Genomic DNA, 12,618 nt, shown 5'->3' with positions numbered 1-12,618 from the left:
ATAGTGCAAATTTGCACAAATAGATTGGTCCTGTTTGCAAATTGAAATCAATTTGAAATAATGCAATGATGAACAAAGACCTAAATGGTACAGTATATTATTGTGTGGTTACGAAAAGCACCAATTTGAGATTCTTGTATTAAATTCTTAACATATGAAAGTGATCTACATGTCAGAATATAAACTTTCCAACAAAACCTAAATACGTCTTTCTCTTTTGGAATGGCTCAGGTGGTTTCTCAAATAAAAAAAATTCATTTCCTGGTGATGTGCAAGTTTATAACTTCAATGAATTTCATATAATCAACACAAAATATTTGGGGAATCTTGAATATTTTGGGGATTTTTTATTGTGAGGTAGACTGAGGCAACCATTTCATAAAAATGTAACCCAAAACACTCATGATCTGGAACTTTTTTGCATTGGTATATTTTGACAATAACCATGACAACAACAAAATAACAGGTACACAAACTGTGTATCTCTACACACAGGGTTGTTTGCATTTGGGGGTCGCCAACATCAATTTAATTTTCACAATGAATTTTTATAGAAATAACTCCTTTTGTAACTGTTCTACTGTCACGGCTTTAACGAATCTATCCATTTTCGGGGCTTTATTGAATCTATCCATTTTTAGGGCTTATGTGAATCTATCCACTTTTAGAGCTTTAGTAAATCTATATATGAGGGCTTTAGTCAACCTATCCATTTTCAGAGCTTTATTGAATCTATCCATTTCCAGGGCTTTAGTGAATCTATCCATTATCAGGGCTTTAGTGAATCTATCCATTATTACAACATTTATCCATTGTCAGGGCTTCATAAACATCCATTATCAGTGAATCTGAAGGACTCTCCACACCAAGCAACACAGGACACAAACGTAGTAATCTGTTACTTTAGCAACTAATAGAAGAGACACGAAGAGCATTTGTATACGCTCTGTACAACAACGTCCACGCTGTAAGTCATACAGGGGTCGCAGAACATGCTTCATTCTACATCCACTCACATCAATAGTTTGTTCACGATAAAAAACATGGAGTATAATCATCGTATTTCATAATCAAATCAATCTTGATCAAGTCTGTGACAGAATATATCACCAACAAACAAATTGGCACTTGAAGATTTTGATCTAGAACTGGAGCTGTCATGTCTGTGTAGCCACTACTAAGGTCGTACAGGGCCCCGTTTCACAAAGCGGTTGTAGCTCTAAGGTGATCGTAACTAACATACTTTAACATAGACTTATGACAGTCATACAACTACGATCACTTTGTGAAACAGGCCCTAGAACTGGAGCTGTCATGTCTGTGTAGCCACTGCTGAGGTTTTACAGGGCCCGTTTCACAAAGCTGTCGTAGCTCTAAGGTGATCGTAACTAACATACTTTAACATAGACTTACGACAGTCATAGCACTACGATCACTTTGTGAAACAGGCCCCAGTTGTACAGGTGGCCAGAGTTATGTACAGTCTCACTCAAGCTTTAAACGATTTGTTGGGAACACCTGCTGTCTTAGTATTGGATTTCAGGTACATTATTTTCAAGAGTACATGTACATTAAAAAATATAAATAATTAGACAAATGTTATTACCCCTCTGGTGGACAATTTTCTCTTCTATTTACAACTGGACATGAATATACAACTATGTACAGTCTACTAGAATGTTTCTGTTCTATATAAGCTGAAGGTTTCATTTTGTACAGGCTTCATGGAATGATCAACAGATCTACTTAAATATCATTTCAAAATGTTTATACTACAATCAGTACTTGGTACTAAATTTAAACTAACAGCAGCAAAATAAATTTGCCACCTTTTTCTCTAAAACTACAGTATTCTGTGTGCTCTGTATCACCAAAAACCATTTAACTATGGTAAAATGACTAAAATTGGTAACCTTGGATATAAGTTCTGTTACCATGGTAACATGTTGATGACAACACAACATAAACATTTTTTAGATGGTGCATAACTGTTACTTGTAACTATGTCTGACACAACTGCAATGAAACCATGGCAACAGAGTATCTCCATGGAAACCTGTCAGAACACTCTGGAACAACACACAGCCATGTGGCTAGCAGTCAAAGACTAGACGTATATATCAAGCATATCTCTCCATACAATGTTTACACACAAACACATCAAGACCATAACAATCAGTCGCTATGGAAACAGCTTCAGTGCATGCAGGGAAAATAAATAGCATGGGAACGTGTAAATTAATACAAACCAAAAAATACAAACATCTTAACAATGTTGTTTGGGAAGGCTGTAGCGATCATTGAAAGAATGACAACTTTCATACTCTTGGAGTGAGTGAGTTTAGTTTTAAGCCGCTTTTCGCAAGTTTCCAGCAATATCACGGCAGGGAACACCAGAAATGGGCTTCACACATTGTACCCATGAGGGGAATCGAACCTGGGTCTTCGGCGTGACGAGCAAACGTATTAACCACTTGGCTACCCCACTGCCTCTTGTGTCCCTGGCAACACAGCATACGTAATATAGAACATCTTAAACCTTGCTGCACATACAGCCTACTGATAGAATAATTGGGAAACACATCTTGGTCATCAATGTCTAAAATCCTTCACGTCGGCACATTAAAGCACTTGAGATAATTACAAACAAAAGGTATATAGCTCTTTAAACACAGTCATTCACTAAACACAGAAAGCACTTCACCGCATAAAACTTGTCAGTGTACATTATAGACAGGATATGCTTAAGGACAGCATACCATTCGCTGGTACCAACCATCCTGTTGGTATGTAACACAAGACAAAGGCAAGAGACACCTGAACATGTCTCAGGTCTTCTTGACTCTGGCTCTATCGAGTCCTGCAGTCTCATTTTAGCATTTCAGTACTCTGAAAAGTCACCTAAGAACAGGGAACTTTTGTTCTCCAACATCCCACATCTTAGGTGTCACGTGACATTGGGACATGGCTGTACAAAACACCACTTGCAAGGTCTGTCTGTTTTGTTTCACATGTCACATGACGTCATGGCGTTTCAGTTCTCTTGTGTTTCACATGTCACATGACGTCATGGCATTTCAGTTCTCTTGCGTTTCACATGTCACATGACGTCATGGCATTTGAGTTCTCTTGTGTTTCACATGTCACATGACATGGCGTTTCAGTTCTCTTGTGTTTCACATGTCACATGACATCATGGTGTTTCAGTTCTCTTGTGTTTCACATGTCACATGACATGGTGTTTCAGTTCTCTTGTGTTTCACATGTCACATGACATGGTGTTTCAGTTCTCTTGTGTTTCACATGTCACATGACGTCATGGTACTTCAGTCCTCAGATATCAACACCTCACGACATCATGATGATTTGTTTTCATGACATATGTGTCAAACATCCAACACGTCATGACATCAGGACTTTTCTGATCTCAAACATCCAACACCTCACAAAGTCATGACTCTTCTCCTGTCCGACACGTGTCCACATCACGTGTTGCACCCAAGATCTCCAGATCAGCTTCATGATGTCACCTTCAGTGATGAACACAGAAAGTCCAACACCAAAACCTCCTTAGATTTACCCAGAACCATGAGCAACAGAGGCTTTCACAGCTTAAATCCTGATGTCATCTGCTATTTCCCTCACGGTCCACACATCACATCTCAGACAAGGTCACTGTGTTGCAATGTTGAAGTTAATGATGGAATGTTTCATGGATCTTTGGTCTCAACATGGAAGGAAAGTATGGAAATATTACAGAAGACACAGATTCAAAGCTTCTGTTACTACGTCCTTTCAATATCAACAACAAAAAATAAGTTTCAGTGAACAAATTTCTATCTTGTTGAGACATTGTTCTACAAACAGAAATCTTGTTCAGAAGGTCATGTCCTTCACCTCTGAGATTTTCTTGACCTTGACCTAGAGCTGAGCTGACCTTCTGAGACTACGACCTTGAGCAGCGAGGGAAAGGAAGTAGTTGACAATGGCTGACTGATGCATGACCTGTTCGGTTGTTTTGGACATCATTTCTAGAGGGTTGGCGGTTGTATCTTTGACAGCTGGGGCAAGCAAGGTCGGACCGAGGACAGTGGCAAGGTTGTGGATGGTCATCTTGTTCTCCTTCACATTCTTTGCAACTCTGAAATGACAGAGAAATATCATTTCATGCTTCCTTTAGCTACACAACAGCAGACTTAAGTGAATGAAAGCTGGTGAACACCATAACAATTAATGTTGGGACTGTCTGTACGTAACTAATTCAGGAAGACAAATGACCATTAACAAACAGTATGTCACTTAACACCTCATCCTCAATCCAGCTCTATATATTTGGTCCACTATCAAAGGACACACACCCCTGCATTTGTTTCCAGATTTGCCACAGAAAAACAATTTGCATGACTGACTCAGTATTTTTATTGACTTACGGTACTTCTATGACATTGTGTATATTTTTGTGAATTTTGTATATATTCATTTTGAGACTGTTGTGATGCAAAAAGTAGTTCCCATGGGATAATAAAGTTATATCTTATCTTATCTTACTTTCTGCAATGTCCACGACAAAAGATTTCACTATAACACCATTCCTTCCATCTAAGGATCAGTACTCAGGGAAACTACATGTCTTGGTGAACAGTCCTGCCTACCTGACTAGATGCTCCATCAGGGTGACGATGGTGTAGTAGTTGGCGTCGGGGAGGTTGTGGAGGAGACCCAGCATGCATTTCTCCTGAGCTTCCTTGTCCGACAACCCTGCAAGAACAGTCATCACATTTAAGTATTACCAAATGAATATATCTCTACAGTAATCAAAATTCATCATGAAAGTCAATGGGACACGATGACATAGTCTGACCGCCCGCTCTCATCAGTCACCTCTTTCAACAAGTATGGGTTTACAGAAAACCAAATCTAACCCAGATCTTCATGGGCCTTCTAGTCTGACCATCCTATTCATTAATCACTTCCAAATACATTGTTTCCCAAACATAGGAGGTATTCCAAAGGGTATTCTGAAATTAACTTGAAACTTGAAACCCACTAGTATTTCTATTTACTTACAATGCTAATTTTGTTTTTCCCAACTGTATACAACTGATACACTACTCCTAATGTGACCTGAATGGAAATCAACAAAAGTTATTGAAGATTCAAATTATCAACTGATGAGTTTTGAATTGAAAACAATGATAGGCCTTTGAATAAATGATCAGTTTTGGTTTTATGCCACTTTTAGCAATATTCCAGCAATATTCCACGATGGGGGACACCAGAAATGGGCTTCACACATCGTATCATGTGAGGAGCCTGGATCTTCAGCATGATGAGTGACGTAAAGCACTAGGCTACCCCACTCCACCAATCAGCTTCAAAGTTCTAATATAAATTCAACGAAAGGCAATCAAATGTACAACCAGTTGCCTGCTAGGTTCATAAGCCAATTTTGAATGGTTAAAGGCTGTCCACAACTAGCTCTTGCAAGGTTTGTTCCATGTGCTTCCCGATGTTACTTATCCACAAAGTGTTACCATTTGTGTGAATGTTCTCATTTCAAAAACACAATCATGCATGAATATCCACAGAATAGGAGGTATTGGCATCTGGAATCCCATCCCGGACTTGCCACATGTATACTAGCAACTGTACTCACGTAATGAATCCACGAAGTTGGTGTAGTTTGCCTCAGTGAAGAGGGGTTCGGGCAGCTCGCGGAAATACAGCTTGAGCATGCCAGTGACAGCGTGGATGTCGCAGTCCGTCACAAGATGCGTCCCTGCTCGTACATCTGTAAGTAATGTATCCATGTTAGTTTATTGAACGGGGTCCATGAAACTGGCCAAATTGAGAATTTTTCATTCCAATTTTTGCAAAACTTAGTACTACATCAAGCCCAGACCAATACCTTGACTCAGCCCTTTTGACCATTCAATACCCAATTTTAGTATCCACCATCACACAGATACACAGAATCCACTACATCCAATTACCATTAGCCTGTGGATGATGCGAACAGATGGACCTGGGATGAGAACCAATGAAGATCAGATCCTTTCATGACAAATGGAGTCAGCAGAGGAAGAATCTTTGCAATGAATAGGATTCATTTTCTAGCTAAAGATTCTTACTTTTATCAAAAGTCTTCTTCAACCTCTGCACTTCGGACGTGACCCCCGACACTCGGTAAATCCCCGTTTCATCCATGCCTCGTTTCTCCACTTCCTGTATGCATGCTGTCACGATGGACGGGACGGTCTTCCCCTGGCGGCGGGCCGACGTGCTGATCTTCACCCCAAATACCCCGGACTTCTGTTGGGAGGGTGTCCTCCGCATTGTGCGGTTAGCTGGGGTGTGACGAACCGATATCACCAGTGATACCTGGAACACGACACATACTGAGCAGACGGTCAAGAAATGGATAGTCATGTGATGGTTTGACTGGATAATCATCTGAGTCCTCTGTAATCATGTAAAGCTGAAATTCTCTTAACCATTTAAACATTCAAAATACTTGTAAACAATTTCAGCTTAGAAAGTGTCTGTTTTATAAATCAGTAGTACTTACGTCATTCATCGAAATTGTTTTTTCTTGGAAATTTGTCTTCAGCCAAGATTTGCTAAGCTGAAAACAAAAAGAAAACATCATGGTTAGGGCTGCGCAATATAACCGGTTTACCGGTATTTACCGGTTCAGACATGAAAACGATACGTATTGAGATACGCTGATTGAAAACCGGTATTTTGACTTGCATTCGGAAACCTTCGTAACACTCGGAAATCTTCGGATATATCCTTGTTTCATTTCATTCGTCACCACTCGCCCCTTTCCGTAACGCTATTCAGCTTGTCCCGGAATAACACGAGTTGGTCACGAATGGTTTCATTTGTGCCAAATATTATTCACATTTTTATTTTATCATGATTAAAAGTTGTTTTTAAAGCTTAATCAAGCCTAGTGATTTTGTTGTGTTTTTGCTCTATAAATCAAGAATTAACTCGATTATAAGTAGTTTTTTGTTTTAAAATACTTCATGCAACATATTGCAATACATATCGCAATACATGCTTTTGCATCGCAATATATCGCAATATGAATATTCTCTGCAATACCCACCCCTAATCATGGTGATGGTTGTTAGGATTAACATCAACTTTCAAGATAAACCTTGAACCCGACTGGAACCTTCGTCACCTATCTACAATGCTTTTAAAGTCACATTGACAAGAACAGCACATAATAGCTGGATCTATGTTAGATGTAACCACTACAACTGTTCCAAGTCTGTACAACAGTGTATGAGGTACCTACTGCCACAGTAGTCGTAAGTCTACACCAAAATCATTGTACCCATGTCGGGAATCAAACCTGACAAGTTAACTCTTTAACCACTAGGCTACCCAACCACCCTACAACTCTTGTGACCCTACGCATCAATGTAACATAAGCAGACTGGTACCAGTTCTCACCTCAAGAGCTCCTCTCCCAAGCAGCCTGTCAGACTTGTTGTCCACCTTCTCGTACACAAGTACACGGAGCGTCTGACTCCCGTCAAGCTCCAGCTCAAAGTCCTCGTCCCACGCTGGGTCTGCTGATGACGGACAGATGTTGGTCCGTGCCTTCATGAAGAAATGATCGTACGAGTCCATCTCCACACAACAGTAGGTGTCTGAAAACAGATTTGGTTTTATTGATGTATTCTCTATTAGTTCTCTTCTACTGAATCGGGGAACATGTATTTTATTGTCTAAAATAATTTTAAATTTATTTTTGGCATTTTTATATGGTTGTGATCATAAATTCAATCCAAGGAACAGGAACACATACTGATGTGTTCACATTTGGGGGGGGGGCGGTGGGGTAGTCTAGTGGTTAAAGCGTTCGCTCGTCACGCCGAAGACCCGGGTTCGAATCCCTACATGGGTACAACGTGTGAAGCCCATTTCTGGTGTCCCCCGCCGTGATGTTGCTGGAATATTGCTAAAAGCGGCGCGTAAAGCGTAAAGTCACATTTTGGGCTGTTGTTCTGATTCTGAGAATGTTTTACTGAAGCACACAGGGTTTTCTTGGAACAAGGACTCTATACAGGGGACTTATATTGGGAACCAGGGTGCCATTGTACAAAACAACCTGTTGTAAGTGTATGTTATGGTATAGGCATTATGGTTACCTTAGCGCTAAGATCGCTTTGTAACTCAGCACCCAGGATACTAAGCAGGGAACACTCACCACAAGGAGTTGCCAGACCGTTCAGTTTGTGGACAGTCACGTTCAAAGTCCCATTCAACACCTCCTCATCTGAAACACACAGAGTGACCATAAGCAGACTGTATCTAACTGATTCAGGACCGAACAATCCAGTGATCGACCTGGAAACAGGGCAACTCACATGTAATTTCACAGTTTAGTTCTGCCTACCTTTCTGCATGAGCACAGAGCCGAACTTGTTGACCTGAGGTAGGGCCTTGGAGGTGTTGACGAGTTCCTGTACCTCGTATGTGCTGAGACCTGGGTCATCTCGGCCACCTAGATCAGAACACCATCAGCATCAGACACACATCTTTCTACAACGTCTCCTAGTGACATTTCTCTCCTACAGGTATCAATGGATAAGACTATCTCAAGCCTTGGTTTCTCCTAAAGTCAATGCCAGGTACTTTGTGTGCCAATATATTATCTTGTTTATGGTCTCCTCTTGGCCTCATCATGGTCAAAACTCTGATCCAAATCTGGTGAAAATGTCGGCAAAAATTACAAAAGTCCTGAATTCATGCCCTTACAGTAACAACTTAAGGCATACTTTCTGAGTAGACCGAGTCGCATGTATACAGAAGCACTGTAGAGGCAGTTTTAATGCATGGAATAACTTTGAGATAGATCCGAAATTTTGGCAAAATTGATTTCTTTTTCCAGTTGCAAGCCATGGTCAGTCTGGAATCCATTTCCCTCCTACTTGGCAGTATGAGTTATCCAGTGATGATAATCAAGAGGAACTTGAGACCTAAAGTCCACGATGCCATTGTCACGTTCATGCTGTGACTGTCGAAGGCCCATGTAAAGGTATGGTAGTTATGATCATCTTAGCGCTAAGATTGCTCTGAACAAGACATCATGGTTATATTACCATTTCATGGTGCTAAGATATTTTTGCCCTAACATTTGTTTGTCATTGTACAAAACAACCCTCATGCCGTGACTGTCGAAAGCCTATGATAAGGCATGGTAGTTATGATAGCCTTAGCGCTAAGATCACTTGGTACAAGGGCTCTGGTTGTATTACTATTTCAATGGCACTCTAAGGTATTATTCCTCAACATCCGGGTACGACAATGACTTTCTGAATATCATAAATGAACACTATTTTCCACCATTTAACTCCTTGCTACTTACATTTCCTACTGAGTGATGTCATGGTTTCAAGCCACTCCTCCCTCTCGTAGTCAGTGGTCATCAGCAGGGTGTGGACCTTCCCTCCCTCGTGGGTCAGCTTGACCGCCAGCTTGGGCAGGTGCAGGATCAGCTGGGCCTCCTGCAACACAAGTCAGTGGATGAGTGAGTGGCTGGGTCAGTAGGTGAGTGAGCGTCTGGGTCAGTAGGTGAGTGAGCGCCTGGCCAGGTCAGTGGGTGAGTGAGCGGCTGGCCAGGTCAGTGGGTGAGTGAGTGGCTGGCCAGGTCAGTGGGTGAGTGAGTGGCTGGGTCAGTGGGTGAGCGAGCGTCTGGCCAGGTCAATGGGTGGGTGAGTGAGCATCTGGCCAGGTCAATGGGTGGGTGAGTGAGTGGCTGGCCACGTCACGTGGGTGAGTGAGTGGCTGGCCAGGTCAGTGGGTGAGTGAGTGGCTGGGTCAGTGGGTGAGTGAGTGGCTGGCCAGGTCAGTGGGTGAGTGAGTGGCTGGCCAGGTCAGTGGGTGAGTGAGTGGCTGAATGTGTGGAATGTGGAGTTTTCAGTGAGTTGGTAGGTGAGGTTTTGTGGGTGGAGTGAGTGAGTGAACTGGTGAGTGTCTGGGTTTGTGAGGTAAGTGGTCCCAGTTCTGAGTGAGTGAGTGAGTGAGTAGCAATATTCCAGCAATATCACGGCGGGGGACACCAGAAATGGGCTTCACACATTGTACCCGTGTGGGGAATCGAACCCAGATCTTCAGCGTGATGAGCGGACACTTTAACCATTAGTCAGCAATCCATCCTTTGTAAACTTTGTAAGCAGTATGCACAAATCCTAGGAAATTGCTACAGCACTGGTCTTTCGTCATTCAGAGAGTACCTACCAGCTCATGGATCTTTCTCTTGAGTTTGTCTACATTGCGGGCTGCAGCTAAACCACTGATGGACCAGTGCTTCGACTGAAACACAACAGCATGAAGGTTCGTTAACCTGGTAAGCTAGTGTATGCATGATCTCTTTATGGCAGACAAGTAAACTTCTATATGCCATAATGGGGGAATGTAACAAGTTTTTCAGTCATTTTTATTTCACTGAACATTTCCGAAGATACTAGGACTCTAAAAACTATTCAAAAAATATTGTTTGAAATGTATTTATAGATCACAATGCTGAGTTCCAGAGTCCGTGACAGAATGAGATGCTACGTGACTCACCACTCTAGCCTCCTCGCTCTTCACTTCATCTCTCAGGTCAGACTTCAGCTGGCCAATCTTCTTCTTCATTGCCTCGATATTCTCCTTCTGAGAGTGTTTTAGATCATCTGCAAATGTACAGTCATCGTTAAGAATTACAGCACAGTCAGAGCTAAATACTTGGACTATTAATTAACTGGCTAATCATTGGCAGATGGAAGAAAAAACCCTTGTACTTTCACATAAGTACCTGGACTGACTGACTGACTGAGTTTGGTTTTACAATGGAAGAAAAACCCTTGTACTTTCACATAAGTACCTGGACTGACGCTTTTAGCAATATTCCAGCAACATCACGGCAGGGGACACCAGAAATTGGCTTCACACATTGTGCCCATGTGGGGATTCGAACCCAGGTCTTCGCTGACGACTGACTGAGTTTGGTTTTACGCCGCTTTTAGCAATATTCCAGCAACATCACGGCAGGGGACACCAGAAATGGGCTTCACACATTGTGCCCATGTGGGGATTCGAACCCAGGTCTTCGGCGTGACGAGCCAACGCTTTAACCATTAGGCTACCCCACCGCCCCCATAAGTACCTGGTACGGGTTTATTTGTAATGAAAGTATTCGACATGTTAAATACAGAGGGATGGAGAGAAATATAAAAGGATTGACGGAAAAATAAAGAGATGAAGAGATGTGTGGATGGAAGAATAGGTAACTGAAAGAAAGGATACATGGAAGAATGGAGAGATGGAAGAATTCATACATGGATAGAATTGAGCGACAGATGAAGAGATGGTGGAAGAATGGACGAACAAAATTGACAGATGAAAAATGCACAGATGTAAGAATGTATGTACAGATGGAATGATGGTGAGACGTAGGATAAATTGATGGATGGATACATGGGCCGGATGGACAGATAGATTGGTTTTACGCCGCTTTTAGTAATATTCGAGCAACGTCACGGCGGGGAACACCAGAAATGGGCTTCACACATTGTACCCATGTGGTGTCTTCGGCGTGACGAGCCAACGCTTTAACCACTAGGATACCCCACAGCCCCACAGATAGACTGAAGGATGGATAGAAGAATTGAAAGATGGATAGACAAAGGATGGAAACAGAAGAAGAGATAGATGACGGATGTATGTATTCATGAAGTATGAAGATACTCTACATGATACATAATTAGGATTAATGTAAGAAATTATGGAGAGCTGGAATGTTGGTAGCGAGACAGATAGATGGAAGAAGGTGTACCAACGTTGGTAGTCAGATAGATGCTAGATGGAAGAAGGTGTACTAACCTTGGTAGTCAGATAGATGCTAGATGGAAGAAGGTGTACTAACCTTGGTAGTCAGATAGATGCTAGATGGAAGAAGGTGTACTAACCTTGGTAGTCAGATAGATGCTAGATGGAAGAAAGGTGTACTAACCTTGGTAGTCAGATAGATGCTAGATGGAAGAAAGGTGTACTAACCTTGGTAGTCAAAGTGTGTATCTATTGTAAGTCTACACAGGGGAATGATCCACTTCACATCAAAGTTTGACGCTTTCCTGGAAACGAAGAAAAACACATTGATGAGCATTCCAAAAGTTAACATCACTTCACTTACAATGTTAGTGTCAAAATATACCAGAAAACACTGAACAGAAAACGTTAATTTTTCATCCCCAGTGTTTCCTCTGACTTCATTATTTATCGGACACTGTGTCTGGTGACCTAAAATTTTACCGGTCATGAATGAAATTTGCCGGTCATATCCTATTACCATACTGTAAGTACTCATTTTAAAGTTATTTTTAGCCTGGGTATTTCCAAAGCATAACAGTTTTTGTGACCATGAAAGCACAGCCAAGACTGTCATTTCGCTTACCCATGATGTTTTCATTTTAATACATGATTATTTACCAGACACAGTGTCCGGCAGGCTTTCAATTTACTGGTCCCTTACAAATTTTACCGGCGATTTTCAGGTATATACCGGAGAACGGAAACACTGATCCCATTCCAGCTACTTTCAACACACTTTGA

General features: G+C 41.6%; 1 protein-coding gene across 4 annotated transcripts in view; it reads right to left on the bottom strand.

Annotated features, from left to right (window-relative positions):
* Nucleotides 1-215: 215 nt before the first annotated feature.
* LOC124277659 (breakpoint cluster region protein-like) overlaps nt 216-12,618 on the bottom strand; it is an 82,860-nt gene continuing 70,457 nt past the window's right edge. For 2 of the 4 annotated variants that reach the window (XM_046713390.1, XM_046713391.1), the window contains 12 exons: nt 12,064-12,140; nt 10,594-10,700; nt 10,264-10,338; nt 9,392-9,530; nt 8,420-8,527; nt 8,231-8,299; nt 7,471-7,670; nt 6,569-6,625; nt 6,132-6,381; nt 5,657-5,791; nt 4,653-4,758; nt 691-4,141 (listed from right to left, as the gene is read on the bottom strand). In XM_046713390.1, coding sequence (XP_046569346.1) covers nt 3,922-4,141; nt 4,653-4,758; nt 5,657-5,791; nt 6,132-6,381; nt 6,569-6,625; nt 7,471-7,670; nt 8,231-8,299; nt 8,420-8,527; nt 9,392-9,530; nt 10,264-10,338; nt 10,594-10,700; nt 12,064-12,140 — 1,543 coding nt within the window. In that variant the 3' untranslated portion in view covers nt 691-3,921. Of the gene's footprint in view, nt 655-690; nt 4,142-4,652; nt 4,759-5,656; nt 5,792-6,131; nt 6,382-6,568; nt 6,626-7,470; nt 7,671-8,230; nt 8,300-8,419; nt 8,528-9,391; nt 9,531-10,263; nt 10,339-10,593; nt 10,701-12,063; nt 12,141-12,618 lie in introns of those variants that run through there. The other 2 variants (XR_006898884.1, XR_006898885.1) reach the window with 2 other exon arrangements.

Source organism: Haliotis rubra, unplaced genomic scaffold, assembly GCF_003918875.1.
Source record: "Haliotis rubra isolate DU_JTF1 unplaced genomic scaffold, ASM391887v1 Scf225, whole genome shotgun sequence".
In the NCBI taxonomy this organism is placed as follows: domain Eukaryota; kingdom Metazoa; phylum Mollusca; class Gastropoda; order Lepetellida; family Haliotidae; genus Haliotis; species Haliotis rubra.
Note: the sequence above shows the minus strand (reverse complement) of the source record. Positions and strands in the feature narration are given on the sequence as shown.